The 17,250-nt window shown below is 41.1% G+C and overlaps 1 protein-coding gene across 2 annotated transcripts in view; it reads left to right on the top strand.

Moving 5' to 3' along the window:
• mrpl13 (mitochondrial ribosomal protein L13) overlaps window positions 1-17,250 on the top strand; it is an 86,036-nt gene that overhangs the window by 51,330 nt on the left and 17,456 nt on the right. Inside the window, exon 7 of one of the 2 annotated variants that reach the window (XM_048595522.1) lies at window positions 8,290-8,572. The exons of the other annotated variant lie outside the window; for it this stretch is intronic. Within the exon in view, the coding sequence (XP_048451479.1) occupies window positions 8,290-8,359 (70 nt within the window). The 3' untranslated portion in view covers window positions 8,360-8,572. Of the gene's footprint in view, window positions 1-8,289; window positions 8,573-17,250 lie in introns of those variants that run through there. 2 annotated transcript variants of the gene reach the window in all.

The raw sequence follows: 17,250 nt of genomic DNA, 5'->3' as shown, positions 1-17,250 counted from the left end.
TGTAGGTACGGAAGAGGGATTGTTCCACGTAACCTACAAAGAGGCAGGCGTAGCTTGGGCCCATGCGGGTACCCATGGCTACCCCCTTTGTCTGTAGGAAGTGGGAGGAATTGAAAGAGAAGTTGTTGAGTGTGAGGACGAGTTCGGCTAAGCGGATGAGGGTGTCAGTGGAGGGGGACTGGTCGGGCCTGCGGGACAGGAAGAAGCGGAGGGCCTTAAGGCCATCTGCATGGGGAATGCAGGTGTAGAGGGACTGGACGTCCATGGTAAAGATGAGGTGTTGGGGACCGGGGAATTGGAAGTTCTGGAGGAGGTGGAGGGCGTGGGTGGTGTCACGGACATAGGTAGGGAGTTCCTGGACCAAGGGGGAGAAAATGGAGTCGAGATAGTTGGAGATCAGTTCGGTGGGGCAGGAGCAGGCGGAGACAATGGGTCGACCAGGGCATTCAGGTTTGTGGATTTTGGGAAGGAGATAGAAGCGGGCAGTGCGAGGTTGGGGAACGATGAGGTTGGAGGCCGTGGGTGGGAGGTCACCTGAGGTGATGAGGTTGTGGATGGTTTGCGAGATGATGGTTTGGTGCTCAGGGGTGGGGTCATGATCAAGGGGGCGGTAGGAGGAGGTGTCGGAGAGTTGGCGTCCGGCCTCGGCGATGTAGAGGTCAGTGCGCCATACTACAACTGCACCTCCCTTGTCCGCGGGTTTTATGGGGAGGTTGGGATTGGAGCAGAGGGAGCGGAGGGCTGCACGTTCTGCGGGGGAGAGGTTGGAGTGGGTGAGAGGGGTGGAGAGGTTGAGGCGATTGATGTCTCGACGGCAGTTGGAGATGAAGAGGTCGAGGGAGGGTAGGAGGCCTTGGGGTGGTGTCCAGGAGGAGGGGGTGTGTTGGAAGCGGGAGAAGGGGTCAGTAGAGGGAGGGTTAGGTTCACGGTTAAAGAAGTAAGCGTGGAGGCGGAGGCGGCGGAAAAATTGCTCTATGTCCAAGCGTGAGCGGTATTCGTTGATCTGTGGGTGGAGGGGGACAAAGGTGAGCCCTTTACTGAGGACTGACCGTTCGTCCTCAGTAAGGGGTAGGTCTGGGGGGATGGTGAAGACTCGGCAGGGCTGGGTGCTGCTGTCTCCTCTGGAGCTGCTGGCTGTGGAGGTGGTGGGTGGAGCTGTGTCGGCGTCGGCTGTGGGTGGAGCTGTGTCGGCGTCGGCTGTGGGCGGAGCTGTGTCGGCGTCGGCTGTGGGCGGAGCGTCGTGGGCGGAGTTGCGCCGGCGGTGGGTGGAGTTGCGTCCGCGTCAGTGATGGGCGGACCGGCGTCGGAGGTAGGAGGAGCGGGGTAGGCGGCGGCAGTAACTCCTTTTGACACAACTGTTTCAATTTGGGTGCTCTCTGTGTACTTGCAAACTTTCAAGCTGTTGCTCTCAGTAATTTTTTTTTTAAATCTCTAAGCATAGAAAAAGCACATCATCTTTTAAAGGGACCATGCAATGCTTTTCCCCCTAGCATTTTACAAACACCAAATTGTAACTTCCTGCCTCCCAAACCACAAGTGCTGTAGCTAACTTCGCAACATTCAGTTGTACTCCCATTGCTGAATTCCTCCCACTATCAACAAACTGACGGTTCCAGTTGACCAGAAACTGAACTGGGCTAGCCATATAAATACTGTGACTTCAAAAGCAGGTCAGAAGCTCGGAATCATGCAGCAACTAACTCACCTCTGTTTCTGAAATCTATTCACCATCTACAAGGCACAAGTCTGGAGTGTGATGGAATGCTTATCCTTTGCCTGGATGAGTGCTGCTCCAACCACACTTAGCAAGCTTGATGCCATTCAGGATGCACACCCATAAACATTTACTCCCTCCTCCATTGATGCCCAGGACCAATGGTGTATACCATCAACTGCAGAAATTTGCCAAGTCTTCTTAGACATAGCCTTCCAAACCCACAACCACTTCCATCTAGAAGGATAAAGATAGCAGATATGTGGGAAACCAACCACCTGCAAGTTCCCCTCCAAGCCATTCACTATCCTGACGAATTATATCACTGTTCTTTCACAGTGTTGCTGGGTCAAAATCCTGTAACTTCTCTAACAGTGTCCCTACAATAAATGGACTGCAGCAGTTCAAGAAAGAATCTCACCTTCTCAAAGGCAATTAGGGGTGGGCAATAACGTTCCATAATTAATAAAAATAAAATACTTCAGTGAGAGCTATAGTTCTTTGCCATAGTTCCAAATTTACCCAGTGCAGATTTAGTGGGGCGGCACGTTGGCACAGTGCTTAGCCCTGCTGCCTCACAGCGCCAGGGACCCAGGTTCAATTCTACCTCGGGCGACTGTCTGTGTGGAGTTTGCACATTCTCCCCATGTCTGCATGGGTCTTCTCCGGGTGCTCCGGTTTCCTCCCACAATCCAAAGATGTGCAGGCTAGGTGGATTGGCCATACTCAATTGCCCATAGTGTTCAGGGATGTGTAGATTAGATGGGTTATAGGAGGATGGGTCTGGGTGGGATGCTCTGAGGTTCGGTGTGGACTTGTTGGGCCAAAGGGCCTGTTTCCACACTGTAGGGATTCTATGATTCTACGATCCCAGGCACTTGATACTGCTCATCTCCAAGTCTTCATTCATAATCTTCTTCTCCTTCGACTCAAACTGTCTCTAAATTTTATTTTGTAATCCCCATTTTTAGGAGGGGAAGCAGGTCACATATATATTCTGTGTTACCACTTAAGTAAAGAAACAATAGTAAAAGGAGTGGCCAGAAATTTACTAAATAAAAACTGAAAGAACCGCAGGTGCTGTAAATCAGGAACAGAAACAAAGTTGCTGGAAAAGCTCAGCAGGTCTGGCAGCATCTGTGAAGAAAAAAATCAGAGTTAACGTTTTGGGTCCGGTGACCCTTCCTCAGTTCCTCAGTTTTTGTGGCCAGAAATTCAGCTGGTTACTGGAGTGTAGTAATAAATGTCTACAGTGTGTGAGCTGCATTATTTGTTTTGAGGAGTTACAATGTGTCAAACTGAAATTGCTGAGTTTAGTCTGAATGGGAATGATGTATGTGCCACACAGGGTGAGACAGTAACTATTGGCGGGTTGACTGTCCTGATTTACATCCTAATGTGTGTGACCTTTAGCCATCAGCTCAAATTCTAGAATGACCAATCCGATACAAAATGCATTGACTTCCTGAAATATCTGCATTTCTACTGGGTTCTTTGCATGGACGGAGTTGGTTCAAAACATGTTTAACTTCAAAAGGTTATGAATAATGTATCCTGAACAAGTTGGGGAACTGAAGAGGTTTTAAGAGGATGAGATTGTGACAACGTTGAGAGGGTAGTTGATATGAAAAGGACAGTGAGACTGGAGATTTAGTGGAGTAAGCTGAGGTTAGGAAGGAAATCAACCCTTTGTATTTGGCACCAATTTAAATTACTTGTCTGCTGCATTAGATGTTAGATTTAAACATTTCTGAAAAGTTTAGCTCATGTTCTGACCCAGCTGCACTCAGCTATATTAGCTGCAAATTTACAGCCTAATAATCTGTTACAATTCAGGTAATTTATTCAGTCACCAATAAAGTCCAATTACTGACCCCCACAGTAGTTTACTTAACTCAGCACCTCTCCCCTGTGTGGCATTATGGCTCTCATGGGTACTTTGTGTTTCTTATTTCTAATTCAATTATTTATCCTGTCCCAGCTTGGCTGTCAAGACTATTAAACATTGTGGAAATTCTTATGAAAGCCTTTCAATCTCCTTATTCCTCCAAAGACATCGAGAATGCTCATCAAAAACAACTTTCACCTCTCTAAATTCATGCCATTGCTTAATTAATCAGAGATTCCTCCAATATTTGAATTGGCATAGAGCTGATGATTCTGAAGTGCCCTGAAACCAATTTGTTCTGCTTTTTAAAATTGATTTCAACATTAGTTATCTCCTACACCCAATGGATGTTCCATTATTTTAACTAGTGCTGTGCAGGTTTCTTTCTTAATTTAATTCAGCACTCTAATATTGCTGCCATTCAGTTCAGTGGTTTTGTTACTTTTGGTCCTTCTATCAGCACCCTTCATCTTAATGATTTCAAGCACAATTTGGATTGTGAACTACGCAGTGGTGGGTTCCAGAGCTTAACAACTCTCTGCATTTCTGAAATAACTCCACCTAATACTCATTGTGTCTTTGGAAATTGTCTTAAATCTTTTCCATCTGGTTACTGATACTTGTTGGAACAGTTTCTCCTAATAGTACAGCACCGGAAGAGGCCATGAAAACCATTCATAATTCTGAATGCCTCTATAAGCTCTGCTGTAGAGAGAATAATTGTATGGAACATGTGCAGCGTGATGAGATGGTATTAGAATGATAGGATAGGCATTAAATGATATGGCAATTAAGAAAAGGGACTTGAGAGCAGTCAGTGGAGAACAGATCACACCCAACCAGGGACTGTACCAACTGTACTCTGGAAAAATCCATTTGTGTAGACATATCTTTTACTGTGAGCAACTTGAGCACATTATATTACAAACGTTACACATTTACTAGAATCCTTGTCTTTCACTGTCATTGACAGCAGGCTAATAATTGTATTGATTGGAAAGTGCACGTAGCATTCTAAGAGTGCTTGGACTGGTTGAGCATGTTTTTATTTTGGATTTGATTATGTATAATAGAGAATTCCAGAATTAGACATTTTCTGAGAATGATATTTGGCTTAATGCTGTGTTCTTCCAGAATACATGAACTTCAGATATGCCAGATAAGAATCAAGACATTTTATGTTATTGTGGTGGTTGACATCTGAAGTACATAGGTAAATGCTCCAGTGGAGTGAAGGTATTTACAAACCTCATTGAAACTGGCACAGAGGAGAGCAGTATTTAACAGTGATGCCTTTGGCTGTTATTCAAGATTCAGTGAACGTATGCAGAGAAAACTGGCATTCATCATGAAAAATTATGTCCGAGGCTGGCAGTAATAAATTTTAAAAGACTTTCATCTAATGATTTGCTGCTACTTCCATTTGGGACCACAGGAGATTCCACAGGCAATTTCTCAGAAACCATTTGTTGTTGGGTAGAAGCCATGACATGCACTGCAGGGGATAGACAGATAATAATCGGCTGATTTGCCCTCTTTGAAGTTAAATTTCTTTGCTATTTTCAGGCAAAAATTGCCCTGCAATCAGCCAAAAGATTTTAAAACTCGAGCAGTTACGAGTAACTGAATGTAAATGGCTAAGATTGCAATTAAAAGATTATAGATATCACTCTGTTTACCTTCAGAATTATTGGTACACAATACGTATGTTTTGAAGGCTGATTAATAGTTCATGAATGCCACTGATGATGATATTTTCAAAAAATTTTGGTTGGGCAATTGTTTGAAAGTCTGCAGACATTAACATAACTTACCCCTCCCTGCCCCCCCCAAAACAAATTACATTTTACACGAGAACTATCATCCATAGCGGTTCGTATGTATTGCAATTAAGGAGTATGATTGATTGGAGCATAGTCATAATTGTAAATCGAATAGCATTACCTAATATATTTACAAAGAAATAGTAAGAACTGCAGATGCTGGACTCAGAGATAACACAGTGTGGAGCTGGAGGAACACAGCAGGCCAGGCAGCATCAGAGGAGCAAGAAAGTTGACGTTTCGGATCAGGACCCTTCCTCTGAATATCATTGGCAATAAGAATTTTAAAACTTTTCCCAAACTAGGAATCTTAAAAATCCGCTCTTAATACTCACCTCATTGACCAAGCTTTTAATCGTGCCTCCTAATATCTACTCCTTTGCCTTAATGTCCATATTTCTGACAATGCCTCAGGATATTTCTCTCCATTCAAGGAGTTATATAAGAGTGTATTATTGTTGTTGAAGGGCCTTATAGCTCCCCCTCCCAATCTCTGTATCAGATTAGAGCTTGAATGTTTCCTGAATGTAGGAGTAGGCCTTCTAAGCCCCTTGACTTTGCTTGCTGTTCTAGATCATGGCATTTCTACTCCCATTAGTATCTATTGATCTCTGTCTTGAATGTAATCAATGACGGATTTTCCACAACCCAAAGATTCACTGCTCTCTGAGTGAAGACGTTCCTCCTTATTTTGGTCCTCGATGGAGGACCAAAATAAGAACCTCTTGTTATGATACTGTCCCCTGGTTCAAATCAGTGCCAACCAGGAGAAACATCCTTCTTGCATCTACCTTATCTACCTTGTGTAGACTTTTCAGATTTTTTTAAGCTTCAGTGAGATCACCTCTCATTCTTCTAAAATCCAAAGAACTCAGACCCACTTTCTTTAAAGCCCATTAGCCTCATCATTATTAATTTATACCAATGCCTCATCGTTCTCTCCAAATTTATATTTCTATTTATGACCTGGTAAACAACTCTCAAGCCTTATTGCAGGTGCATTGGTATTATATAGTCCAAGAAAAAGATGACTAATGAGTACTGATGGTTAAGCAAAAGGAGTGTAACGATCTCTGAAGTGAAAGCTGGCATGGCTAACTAAAGGAAGGAGGAGTGTAGAAGCTGAAAGAGGCCATCTCCATTGGAGGGTGTCCAGGATAAAACCACCAGTACCTTGGTGTGCTGCCATCCTTTGTAAGACAGCTCTTGGAAATAATGAGCAAAATAAAAACAAGAAAATCTCCTAATGCTAGCATTCCCGTACCGCAGTCATTTGACTGCCTCACTTCATGACTTAACTCTCTCCTAATTTTCCACCACTTCCTTGTCCAAATTTGATAATCCATCAGAGAAAAATCTACTCCAAACCTGGGCAATGTTTGTGAAAATGTTACCCCCGTTTGAAATGATCACTGAAGTCATACAGTGGAATTGTGGTGTACTTACCTTAGTTGTTTGCAGGCATAATATTGGCCAGTCAGTGGTTTTAATGTTGGCTATTGACAAAGCCAAAACTTTGAAAATAATTGTTAATGTAGAATCTTTGAAAATTTGCTTTTAATATTGGACAAATGGACCACAGCAATTCATGACAATGAAAAAGAGGCTTATCTGTTGACTCTCATGTAGCTTCAGATTCTTCCAGGTCAGTTTTCCTACTTCCCTTACTCAGCGATATATTTTGTCACATCAAATAAGTTAAATAATTTTGGATTTGTAGAATTCTCCAGCTCTCAAGAGGTGGACTATTCTGGAGGAATGCATCAGCATTACTTGGTCAATTGAAATATAATGAATTGCCATAGGGATGTTGATATAGCCATGCTCTCTGTGTCTATATGTACCTAAAGGTGTCTATAGATTTTGGCAGGAATGGGATTTTAGAGACAAAAATGAACCATAATCTGAACACGTTTTTTTTAAAAAAACTTGTAAAGGATGGTAACTATTAGCAAATGCATTTTTAAAATGAATATATTGGGTTGTGGCAAAAGAAGAAGTCCTATTATGATTGAAAGTTTATTGGCACCGCCTTCTGTCTCGAGAATTTTCCACATGAACAGATGGATTGCATCTGCCTGTAACAGTGAAAATCTTTGGTATGAAGCATTGTCAGAAATCTTGAGAAATGGTGTTATAAAGCCATAGGGAGGACTTTATTGAAAATTAACAGGTGTGCACATTATATATCTCTGGGAGAAATTTAAGATCTAGCCAAGTGATGTAGACTGTAATATTGCATTGGTATTGTGATGTCTAGTTTCTAATGATAAGCTACATTAATTAAGGATTTTACAGTATGATGCCTCTGATTTTATTTATTAATGTAATGGATGTATGTAATGTTACAGTGGAATTAAAAATGTAGCATCAGGTACATAATATGCACTTATTAACCTTTTTTCTCAAAATTGGTAGCAAATTAATAATTGTACTTCTACTCCACAAATATATTTAGTTCTTCCTGTACTATTATCAAATAACTGCTTTATTTTCATTTCAGTTTTATTCTGTATGCTGTAAGATATGTAGGTTAGGAATATCAGAGGAATACTGATTCAATTTGATGCTTTCAACTTTCAGAACTTATTATCTTTCCGTTTCTTCTACATCTCTCATATATCAGCTTAAGATAACTTAATTGTGCTGTCAACATCAGTCATAAATGCAAACTATCCCCAGACAGGGAAATTTAACTGAAAACTCAGCTTAGTTTGTTCTTGCCTTGTAGAAACTGCTATCTCTCTCTTCTGCTTTTTTTTGAAAAATATTTTTTGGTATACATTAATTCTTGTAAGATTTTATCAAATCTTTTGAAACAGATGACAGATATGAAATGCATTTAACACAGTTCTAATTTGTAGGTTGCAGAATCTGCTGAAATTTCAGGAAAGGACAAAACCTGAGACTGTGCATGCCTACGAATGTTACTGAGGCAAAAATTGCTGATGCAAATTTGAGATAAAGGAAGAACTAGAGGCCGTACATTCTGACATGTGACAAGATCGTTTAATTATATGTTCTTGCTATGAAATGTGGAATATATCAGGCAAAGAATGAAGCTGCTGTGTCTTTTCAAGAATTGAAAACCAATTTAAGAATTGCACATTCTGTTTGCCCAAATAAAGAATTTTCTTTTCCTTTGCACATTTGCTGCAGATTATGGCTCACTCTTTCTCCTTTACCTCAGACTGCAATTTTATCTGCAGGCAGAGACTTTTTGGTCTCTTTGAAGAGATTGTTAAGAAATCTGTATAACAGTTGTGTGCAGCATTTTTAATTAGCACTAAGACTAATACATCAAACAATGCCATGTCTTACTTCAATCCCATTCTCCCTAATGGCAAATGCTGGGATGCTACGGCCAGGAGTGTACATTTTATTGCCGTTGTGCCTGTCCTACATTATAACAGTAAGAACACTTCAAAATATTTCACTGGCTGTAAAGCACTTTAGGACATCCTGTTGTTATAAAAAAAAACAATATAAATGTAAGTTGTACCTTCTTTGGAATTCTATATCCAGCCACTGGAGACATCAAATACATGGTGGCAACCCATGTGACTTGCCTTCCTCCTTTTTGCCATCTCCTTTCAGATAAAAAGAAAATTCTTGTTCGTTGAGCCTCCTTACCAGAGACAAACCTGAATTAGCACAGCTGGCATTTCTAAACATGGTTCTCATCCTGTAGTAAGACAAAATTTTTCTCACAAGAGACTTGGAAATAAAACACCAATGGAATCTTCAAAAGATATCAATGGTATTTATGCTAATCAGCATAGTTTTTGTCAATTATCTATTAGAATTGGAAATACCTGACACATTAATATCCCTTCTTATAGCCCACAAATGCCATGCATTTTGTTCCACTATAGCATCTTATAAATGAGGAACTGGCTAGTGGCACTGAAAAATCAGAGGGCAACACACACCTCTAAACACTGAGTCTCTTGTCCAAATTGTAGGAAGCAGCTTCAGCCCTGAAGAAAGAAACTTGCCTTTCTATATAGCACCTTGGTAAAATTATAAACTATTTACAGCCAATGATAGGAGATCAGTTAGCTCAGTTAGCTGAATGTCTGTATTGCAATTCAGATTAATGCCAACAACTTGGAGTTCAATTCCTGCACTGGCTGAGGTTACCAGGAAGTACTGGTCTTCTCAACCTCACCTTTTGTCTGAGGTAAGGTGACCCTCAGGTTAAACCACCACCAGTCATCTCTCTCTAATGAGAGAGCGTCCCTATGGTCCATTAGGATTAGGGCAACTTTACTTTTCCAGTGTAGTCATTGTCATAATGTAGCAAAGATGGTACCTAGCATAACCCCATAAGTAACAACTTGAAAGGTGTATATCACACTTGCCTTCGGCTTTGTCATCCAATATAAAAGTTGGCCACTTATGTTACAAATGTGTAACAGTTTAGTTAGGCCCCATTTGGAATATTACATGCAGTTCTGGTGGCCACACAACCAGAAGGATGTGGATGCTTTGGAGAGGATGCAGGGAAAGTTTACCAGAATAAAAACCGAAAGAACTGAGAATGCTGTAAATCAAGAACAAAAACAGAAGTTGCTTGAAAAGCTCAGCAGGTCTGGCAGCATCTGTGAAGGAAAAATCAGAGTTAATGTTTCGGGTCCAGTGACCAGTTCTGAGGAAGGCTCACCGGACCTGAAATGTTAACTCTGGTTTTTTTCTTCACAATTTTACCACAATATTGCCTGATTTGGAGGGTTTTAGTTATGAGGAGAGATTGGATAAACTCAGATTGGTTTCACTGGAAAGATGGAGGCTGTGGGGCGACCTCATAGAGGTCTGCAAAATTATGTGAGGCACAGATAGGCTACATAGCAGAGGCTTTTTCCCAGGGTGGAAAGGTCAACTACAATAAGGCACAGGTTCAAGATGAGAGGAGGAATGTTTAGGGGAGAAGTATGAGGAAAATGTTTCACATGGCGGGTGCCTGAAACACACTGCTAATGGAGGTGGTGGAAGCAGGCTTGCTAGCAACATTTAAGGCACATCTTGATAGACAAATGAATGAGAGGCATGCAGAGAGATAGAACCTGCATATATGGGCAATAAGTAGCAGTTCTAAATGCGGATTAGGAATTGACACAGGCTGTATTGTATTGTATAATGTAGTCAAGTTAGTTAATAGCTAAATATTGGACAGGACAAGAAACTTTACCAATAAGCATCACGTATTGCTTTGCAATTGCAGCATGTGATCTGGTAAACACTACATAAAGTCAATGCATAATAGCATTCAGTAAAGGTGATGGCCTAGTGGTGTTATCACTGGACTGTTAATCCAGAGACCCAAGTAATGTTCTGGAGATCTGGGTTCGAATCCCACCAGGGCAGATGGTGGAATTTGAATTCAATGAAAAATCTGGAATTAAGAGTTTAATGGTGGCCATGAATCGATTGTCACTAATATCCTTTAGGGAAGGAAACTCCCATCCTAACTATTGTATATATGACTGCAGACCCACAGCCATGTGGTTGACTCTTAACTGCCCTGTGAACAATTAAGGACAGGCAATAAATGCTGGCCCTCATCCCATGAATGAAAAAATAATCAGAAATCACACGACACCAGGCTATAGTCCAACAGGTTTTGGATCTTGTGTTTTCAAATAAACCTGTTGGATTATAACATGGTGTCGTATGATTTCTGACTTTGTCCACCCCAGTCCAACACCGGCACCTCCACATCATGAATAAAAATAAATCCAGTTATATAAATGGTTGTTTTTTGGAAAGTTTAGTTTGATTGTGTACTTAAAATAAAAGTTAAAAAGTTCAAAAAACGTTAAATTGATTTCTACTCTAAATGAGATAGTCCCAATTCTCTTGTCTATTCTTATATTTTTATCTGTTAATTTTTCCCAAATTAATCGACTTGAATTTATGATCTCGGTCATTAGACTTTAGTTGAAGTGACACATTTTTTCTTCATTTTGAGACAGTCCATGAGCCAGCGACTTACTGTCTATGTTTAGTGCTGAGTTATAATGTTGTCATGCAAATGAGGTTGATATTCCTAGGAATGTGCAGAAGTAATGATGTACGTTATGTCTGCCACAACTTTATTAACTTTTAGTATTAAATCTTTAGAGGTTGGCAAGTTTGTATCATACCTTTGGCCCAACCACCTCCTGCTACTTCTTCAATGCACTTCTCAATACCGTAAGGATGTTAGCAGCCAATTGTGTAATATTCAATTCCTCCCATTGTGGTGTAGCCTGTGTCATACTACAGCAGGGAATGTGTGTCAAGGGTTTGCATATTTTCCTGGATGGGGAAAGCTGGAAAACCCGAGTAACCCGTTACAAAATAGTAGTTTGCTCATTGTCCTGCCACTGAACTCACTGTCAATTCCTCCTAACTCCAATATTGCATGGCTGCAATATGTTCTATCTATAATGTGCACTTGTAACTGGATCCAAACTTACTTCAAAAACCCTTTCCAGACCATTACCTCTGCCATCGTGATGAGGAATGTTCCTGGTTCAATTGGCCTGTGGGTGCTGAGTTTCTGTAAGAAATCTGTGGTGTCGTGACAGAAGCTGAGGGTACAATGGCTTTCAAGATGCACTCGACATAGCCTGAGAAGTTCTCACACAGGGTCCCATTGCCTGATATGATGGGACATCCAGGTGTGTTGGCTTTGTGTATCTTCAGAAGGCAGTAGAAGGCTCCTGTGCGAGAAGTATGTGGGATTAGAGTGCATAGGATACTCTGAGGATCTGGATCAGTCTGTTCATTTGATGGGTGTGTTCTTTGGTCGGATCAGCAGGTAGTTGTCTGTAGTGCTCCTGGCTGTTCAGTTGTCAGTAAGCTTCTTTGCAGTAGTCTGTTCTATTCTGTATGGCAGTGGCTCCTCCTTTACCATCAAATCAGCAGACAATGTTACGATTGGTCTTGAGAGCATGGATGGCTTTGCATTGTGCTTAGGTGAAGTTCTGCGCTATCTTGTGATTGCAGCTGATGAATCTGGTGTTAATGCAACTCCTGATAGCTTGACCCTACGTTTCGAGCCTAGAGCAGTGGCCTTCTGGAGGGGTCCAATTCGACTCTTCTTCTTTGGTCACTGCACCACAGATCTCTCTTGTCTACTGTTCTGGTTCGTTGGCTGTCTCATTGGGCTCGCTGCTGATGTCTTGAGGTTTGTGGAAGAATTTCCAGAGCCTCATGAATTCCTCTGTGTCTGCCACCAGAACAATGGGATCCATTTTGGTAGTGGGGCAGAAATTGAGCCCTTGGCTAAGAACTTCGATTTCGTCCAGTTGAAGGTTGTGGTCAAACAAGTTGATGATGGATTTCCTTGTGATCGTACCAGTTTCAACTGTGGTATCAGGGGAGGCTTGGTTACTGCTGGTGGTGATGCCGAGTTTCTCCAGTTTCTTGTTCCTGGTGTGCACGTAGGTGGTGTAGTTCCATTACCTCATCTGCTTGGCACTGTCTTGTAGCTGGTCCACTGTATCCTGAGCGCAAGCTGAGAATATGGACTCAATCTCAATTTCAATGTTGCAGTGTCTGCTGTAGAGTTGGTGTACGAGATGATCGAGGAGTGTGCAAAACGGCAGAGTCTCTCAGCGTAGTCTGTGTTGTAGGTCAACTTGAGTTCCCTGTCTAGGAACACTTCAGTGATCAAGGGCATTCAGCCTCCGATCTTCGGGTGAGTGTTCTCCAAGGTGGCCTTCGAGATATACAGCAATGCAGAATCGCTGAGCAGAAACTGATAGCCAAGTTCCATACCAATGAAGATGGCCTCAACTGTGATCTTGGGTTCATGTCGTGCCCCACCACACTGTTTTGTATCTGTAAAATCTTCCTCCTGTCCTGTTTTGCTACCATCACCTGGAAGAATTGTTATATCTCTCTACCTTAGTTAGTTTGTACAGTTTTGGATTACTTATGACTTAGGTATAAAAGTTGCATGCTGGGGATCTAACCAATCATGCTCTTCCAGTCATTTGGTTTGTCTCCAGCACCACCTTATTTTTAATTTTTCGTAATATTCTCTCTGCCTCATTTACTCGGATTATAGGTCATCCCTTCACTTGTTATTCAGCTGTTGCCACTTTACTCAGACCGTCTAATATCGGATCACCTGCAGGGACTCATTATTCAGCACTCCACTCACATCATTTATATGGTCTTTTGATCTCCCTGCCCTTAATCTTTCTCTGCCCATAAATTGTGTTCTGTGTGCTTCTTTCTCACTTCACCTGCTGAAGGGATGCCAAAAGCTCGTGATTTCAAATAAACCTGTTGGACTATAGCCTAGTGTCGTGTGACTTCTGACTTTGTCCACCCCAGTCCAACATCAGCATCTCAACATCAGAGATATAAACAAGTTAAGTGAGTGGGCAAAATCTTCACAGATGGAATGTAATATGGGGAAGTGTGTGATTATGCACTTTGGAAGCCAGAATAGAGGAGCTGACATTATTTAAATTGAGAAAGACTGAAGCAAGCTGCAGTACAAAGGGATTTGAAAGTCCTTGTGCATAAATCGCATTAGAATACAAGTTCAGCAGGTAATAGAGAGGGTAAATGGAGCATAAAAATAGAGACTTCTAGCTAAAATGGTACAAGACACTGATTAGATTACAGCTGGAATAATGTGAATACATTTGGGCCTCTTATCTAAGAGAAGATATTCTGGCTTCGGGGTGCCTTTACCATTGAAACCCTTGTATATGCTTTATAGGTGGCTACTTTAAAAGTTGTCCTTGCTCCCATGATCTCACAGACAGCCACCACACCTTTGCTGGCCTGCACTAAGTCCCATTCACACATCGCCTGTATCTTACCGTTCCAAACTGGCTTTCAATTTGTAGTCACTTCTCCCATCACTTTGCCTCAGGCTATCTCTACAAATGTTTGCAATCCTATATCCTACCCTGCACCTGAACACACCATTCCTCAACAAACTCACTTCCTTCACCAAACCCTGTTACCCACCTCTTCAGCAATCATGTCTTTTTAAGTTTTTTTTGGGGGTGTGGGGGGTGCTGGGGTAGTACTGTGACCAGTTTTGGTCTCCTCCCAGGAGGAAGGACATATTTTCTCCAGACTGAATGCAACAAAAGTTCTACTAGACAGCTTCCTAGGATGAGAAGATTGCTCTTTCTGAGAGGTTAGGAGACTTCACTAATACAGGAGCTTAGAAGAATGAATGGTGATCTAATTGAGACTCAAATAATTCTTAAGGGCTTGAAGGGGTAGATGCTGGGGAATCTAGAACACAAGTTAAAGTCTCAGAATAGGGGATCAGCCATATAGGACTGAGATGAAGAGAACTTACTCAATTCAAAGTTTTCTGAATCTTTGGCTTTTTCTGCCCGCTGAGAGGTCTGTATGTTTAATTGTTGAGTATGTTCAAGACAGGGATTAATATATTTTTCGAATTAAGGGGTGTAGATCTACTTTATCAGAATGGATTTGAGGTAAAAGATCGACCATGATTTTGTTGATTAATGGAGTGATCCTGAGGAGCCAAATGGCCTGCTCCAACTCCAATTTCTTCTGTAACATAAGCCTGCAACAGTTTTGTTCAATATCAGAGGAAAATTAGTGACATAGATTTTGTAGCATTTTGTATTATTATCTACTTCATTGCAATCTGATATTGTCACAACTGTACTGTCTCATTTTGGTCCCAAATTACTGTAACCACAAACACAGTGCCATGATTGGAAGCATGTGTTTCATTGTTGTGCAAAAACTTTAGAAAGACTATTCCTAAGCAGAAAATAATAGCTGTTTTTAATCAGGTCTGCAGACACTATCTTCAGACATATACTGTTCTATCCAAGCTGGAGCAATTAGATGGAAAAAAAGATTCACTTTCCAAAGATTAAAGCTGTATTCCAGTTCTGAGAAGTACAATTTATCCCACATGATTCTCCACATACTAGTCTATTTATTTTAAGTAAACTTGTTGTATATAAGATCTAAACTGTATTATCAGTTCAGGAGAAAACAAATTTTTCTTATAATTTTAGCAGTACAACAGTACTTGCTCCGATCTTTCAGTAAGAATCTGACTCTTCAGTTTATAAAAAGCTATGGGTTTTCTTTAGTCTTTTCCACATAGCCTTTCTAAACGTTAGTGATTATTATCCCAGCTGATGGTAATAATAGACAAGTAAGATCCCAGGGTGAAACCTGGCTTTATAGTAATAGGTTTTAGTTTTTACAGTTGTTTGCTGTGATGCTGGTTTGCGCTGCAGAATGATGACCCTCAGATTAAATCACCACCAGTTGTCTGTGTCTCGTGGGACAGCAGCCTCATGGTCTGGAAGAACTATGGTGACTTTACCTTTAGATGCTGACGCATATTCACACGAGGCTGCAAATATTCTTTAACAAAGGAACACAAGTGTATTACTCAAAAGAAAAAGAATAAGCTCCAGATAAATGACTTTATAAGATCTTAATGTAAACAGAACCTTAAAGTTTCAACACGCTTCTCAGCGATATCCATTATGGTTACTCAACTCCCAGAGAAATATCGCCCCTATTTTCAATTCTTCAATTTCTTACTTAACTAACTCTTTTTGGTTTTCCTTCTTGGGCTGTCAAGATAACTTTACAGGTTTTTTCACTTCTGGCCTGAACCACTTTCTAGTTCCGATAACTCGAACACTTCTAAACAAATTCTTCCAGCTTGGACATCAACTAAAAACCTTCTTCTAGAGTAAAAACTATCTTCTGAACTAAAACTTCATGCTTCTGAACTGAAGTCAAAACTAACTTTGGGCCCCTGGTTTTTTTTTGTCTGTCATAAACTCAGTAGTGTAAACATTCCATCAGTTAACAGCACAGGTTTTCCTGCAAGGCACTTGATTGAGTCACATGGTTTATTGGAAATGATAGAGTTAGGTCTCTGTTCCAAATGATATCCTGATCTTTCAAAACAAATTAGTTTGACTGAACTGTATTTCAGAGGCAAAATAAGTGCCCTTCATTTGATACAACTTCCTCTCCAGGTTTACAGTGTTAAATGTTTAATTGTATAATGAGCAAAATCTTAAAATATATATTTCAAATGTAAATTTTAAAATTATAGTCAGGAATTGGCCACACAACCTGTCAAGTATGTACCAGTATTTTCTCCCCACAGAAATCACTTACTCATTCACGTTCCACTCTTCCGCTTCTTTTCTCTGTATTCTTCAAGCATCTGTTCCCTTCTGAAACTAACTTATGTGCCTCACTTCAACTATGTCTTGTTTAAGAGAATTCCATATTTTAACATTTTATGCTCAAAAGAACTAAAGTCTTGTATCTGTTCTAGTTATTGCTTAAATTTTGTGCATTTATTCGTGCATTTAAACGTCTCAACATGGTTCACCGAGGAGGAAACTAGTCCTGAGTTGAGAGAGATGATCGTAAACATGATAATGAAGAACGCGTTTAAGAAATCTATTAAATTGGGGAGTGAAGTAGAAATTCAAAAACTGATCAGTGACAGGTTGACTAAAGGTAAAGTCCCCATTGTCTTAGCAGATCTTGGGCTGAGCTGCTCTCTCATGAGAGAAAGAGAAACATGACTGATGGTAGTTTGACCTGAGGGTCACCACACTTCAAAGGGAGAGATTGAGAAGGAGAGTCCTTCGTGGTAACCTCGACCAGTACGGGAATCGCTGCGTTGCAAACCAGCTGTCCAGCCAACTGAGCTAACCAACCTCCCCCACAAGGTAACTATACGTGCTCCTGCATTGATAGAGTAATGGAGGCAACTGGTGATGAACAGAAAGATGGTTGAAAGCCATCACCTGGGACTTGGGCTACAGGAGGTTGCA

This window comes from Rhincodon typus, chromosome 4 (assembly GCF_021869965.1).
Source record: "Rhincodon typus isolate 14 chromosome 4, sRhiTyp1.1, whole genome shotgun sequence".
NCBI lineage: Eukaryota > Metazoa > Chordata > Chondrichthyes > Orectolobiformes > Rhincodontidae > Rhincodon > Rhincodon typus.
The sequence above is the reverse complement of the archived record's forward strand: the minus strand, read 5'-3'. Positions and strand labels throughout refer to the sequence as shown.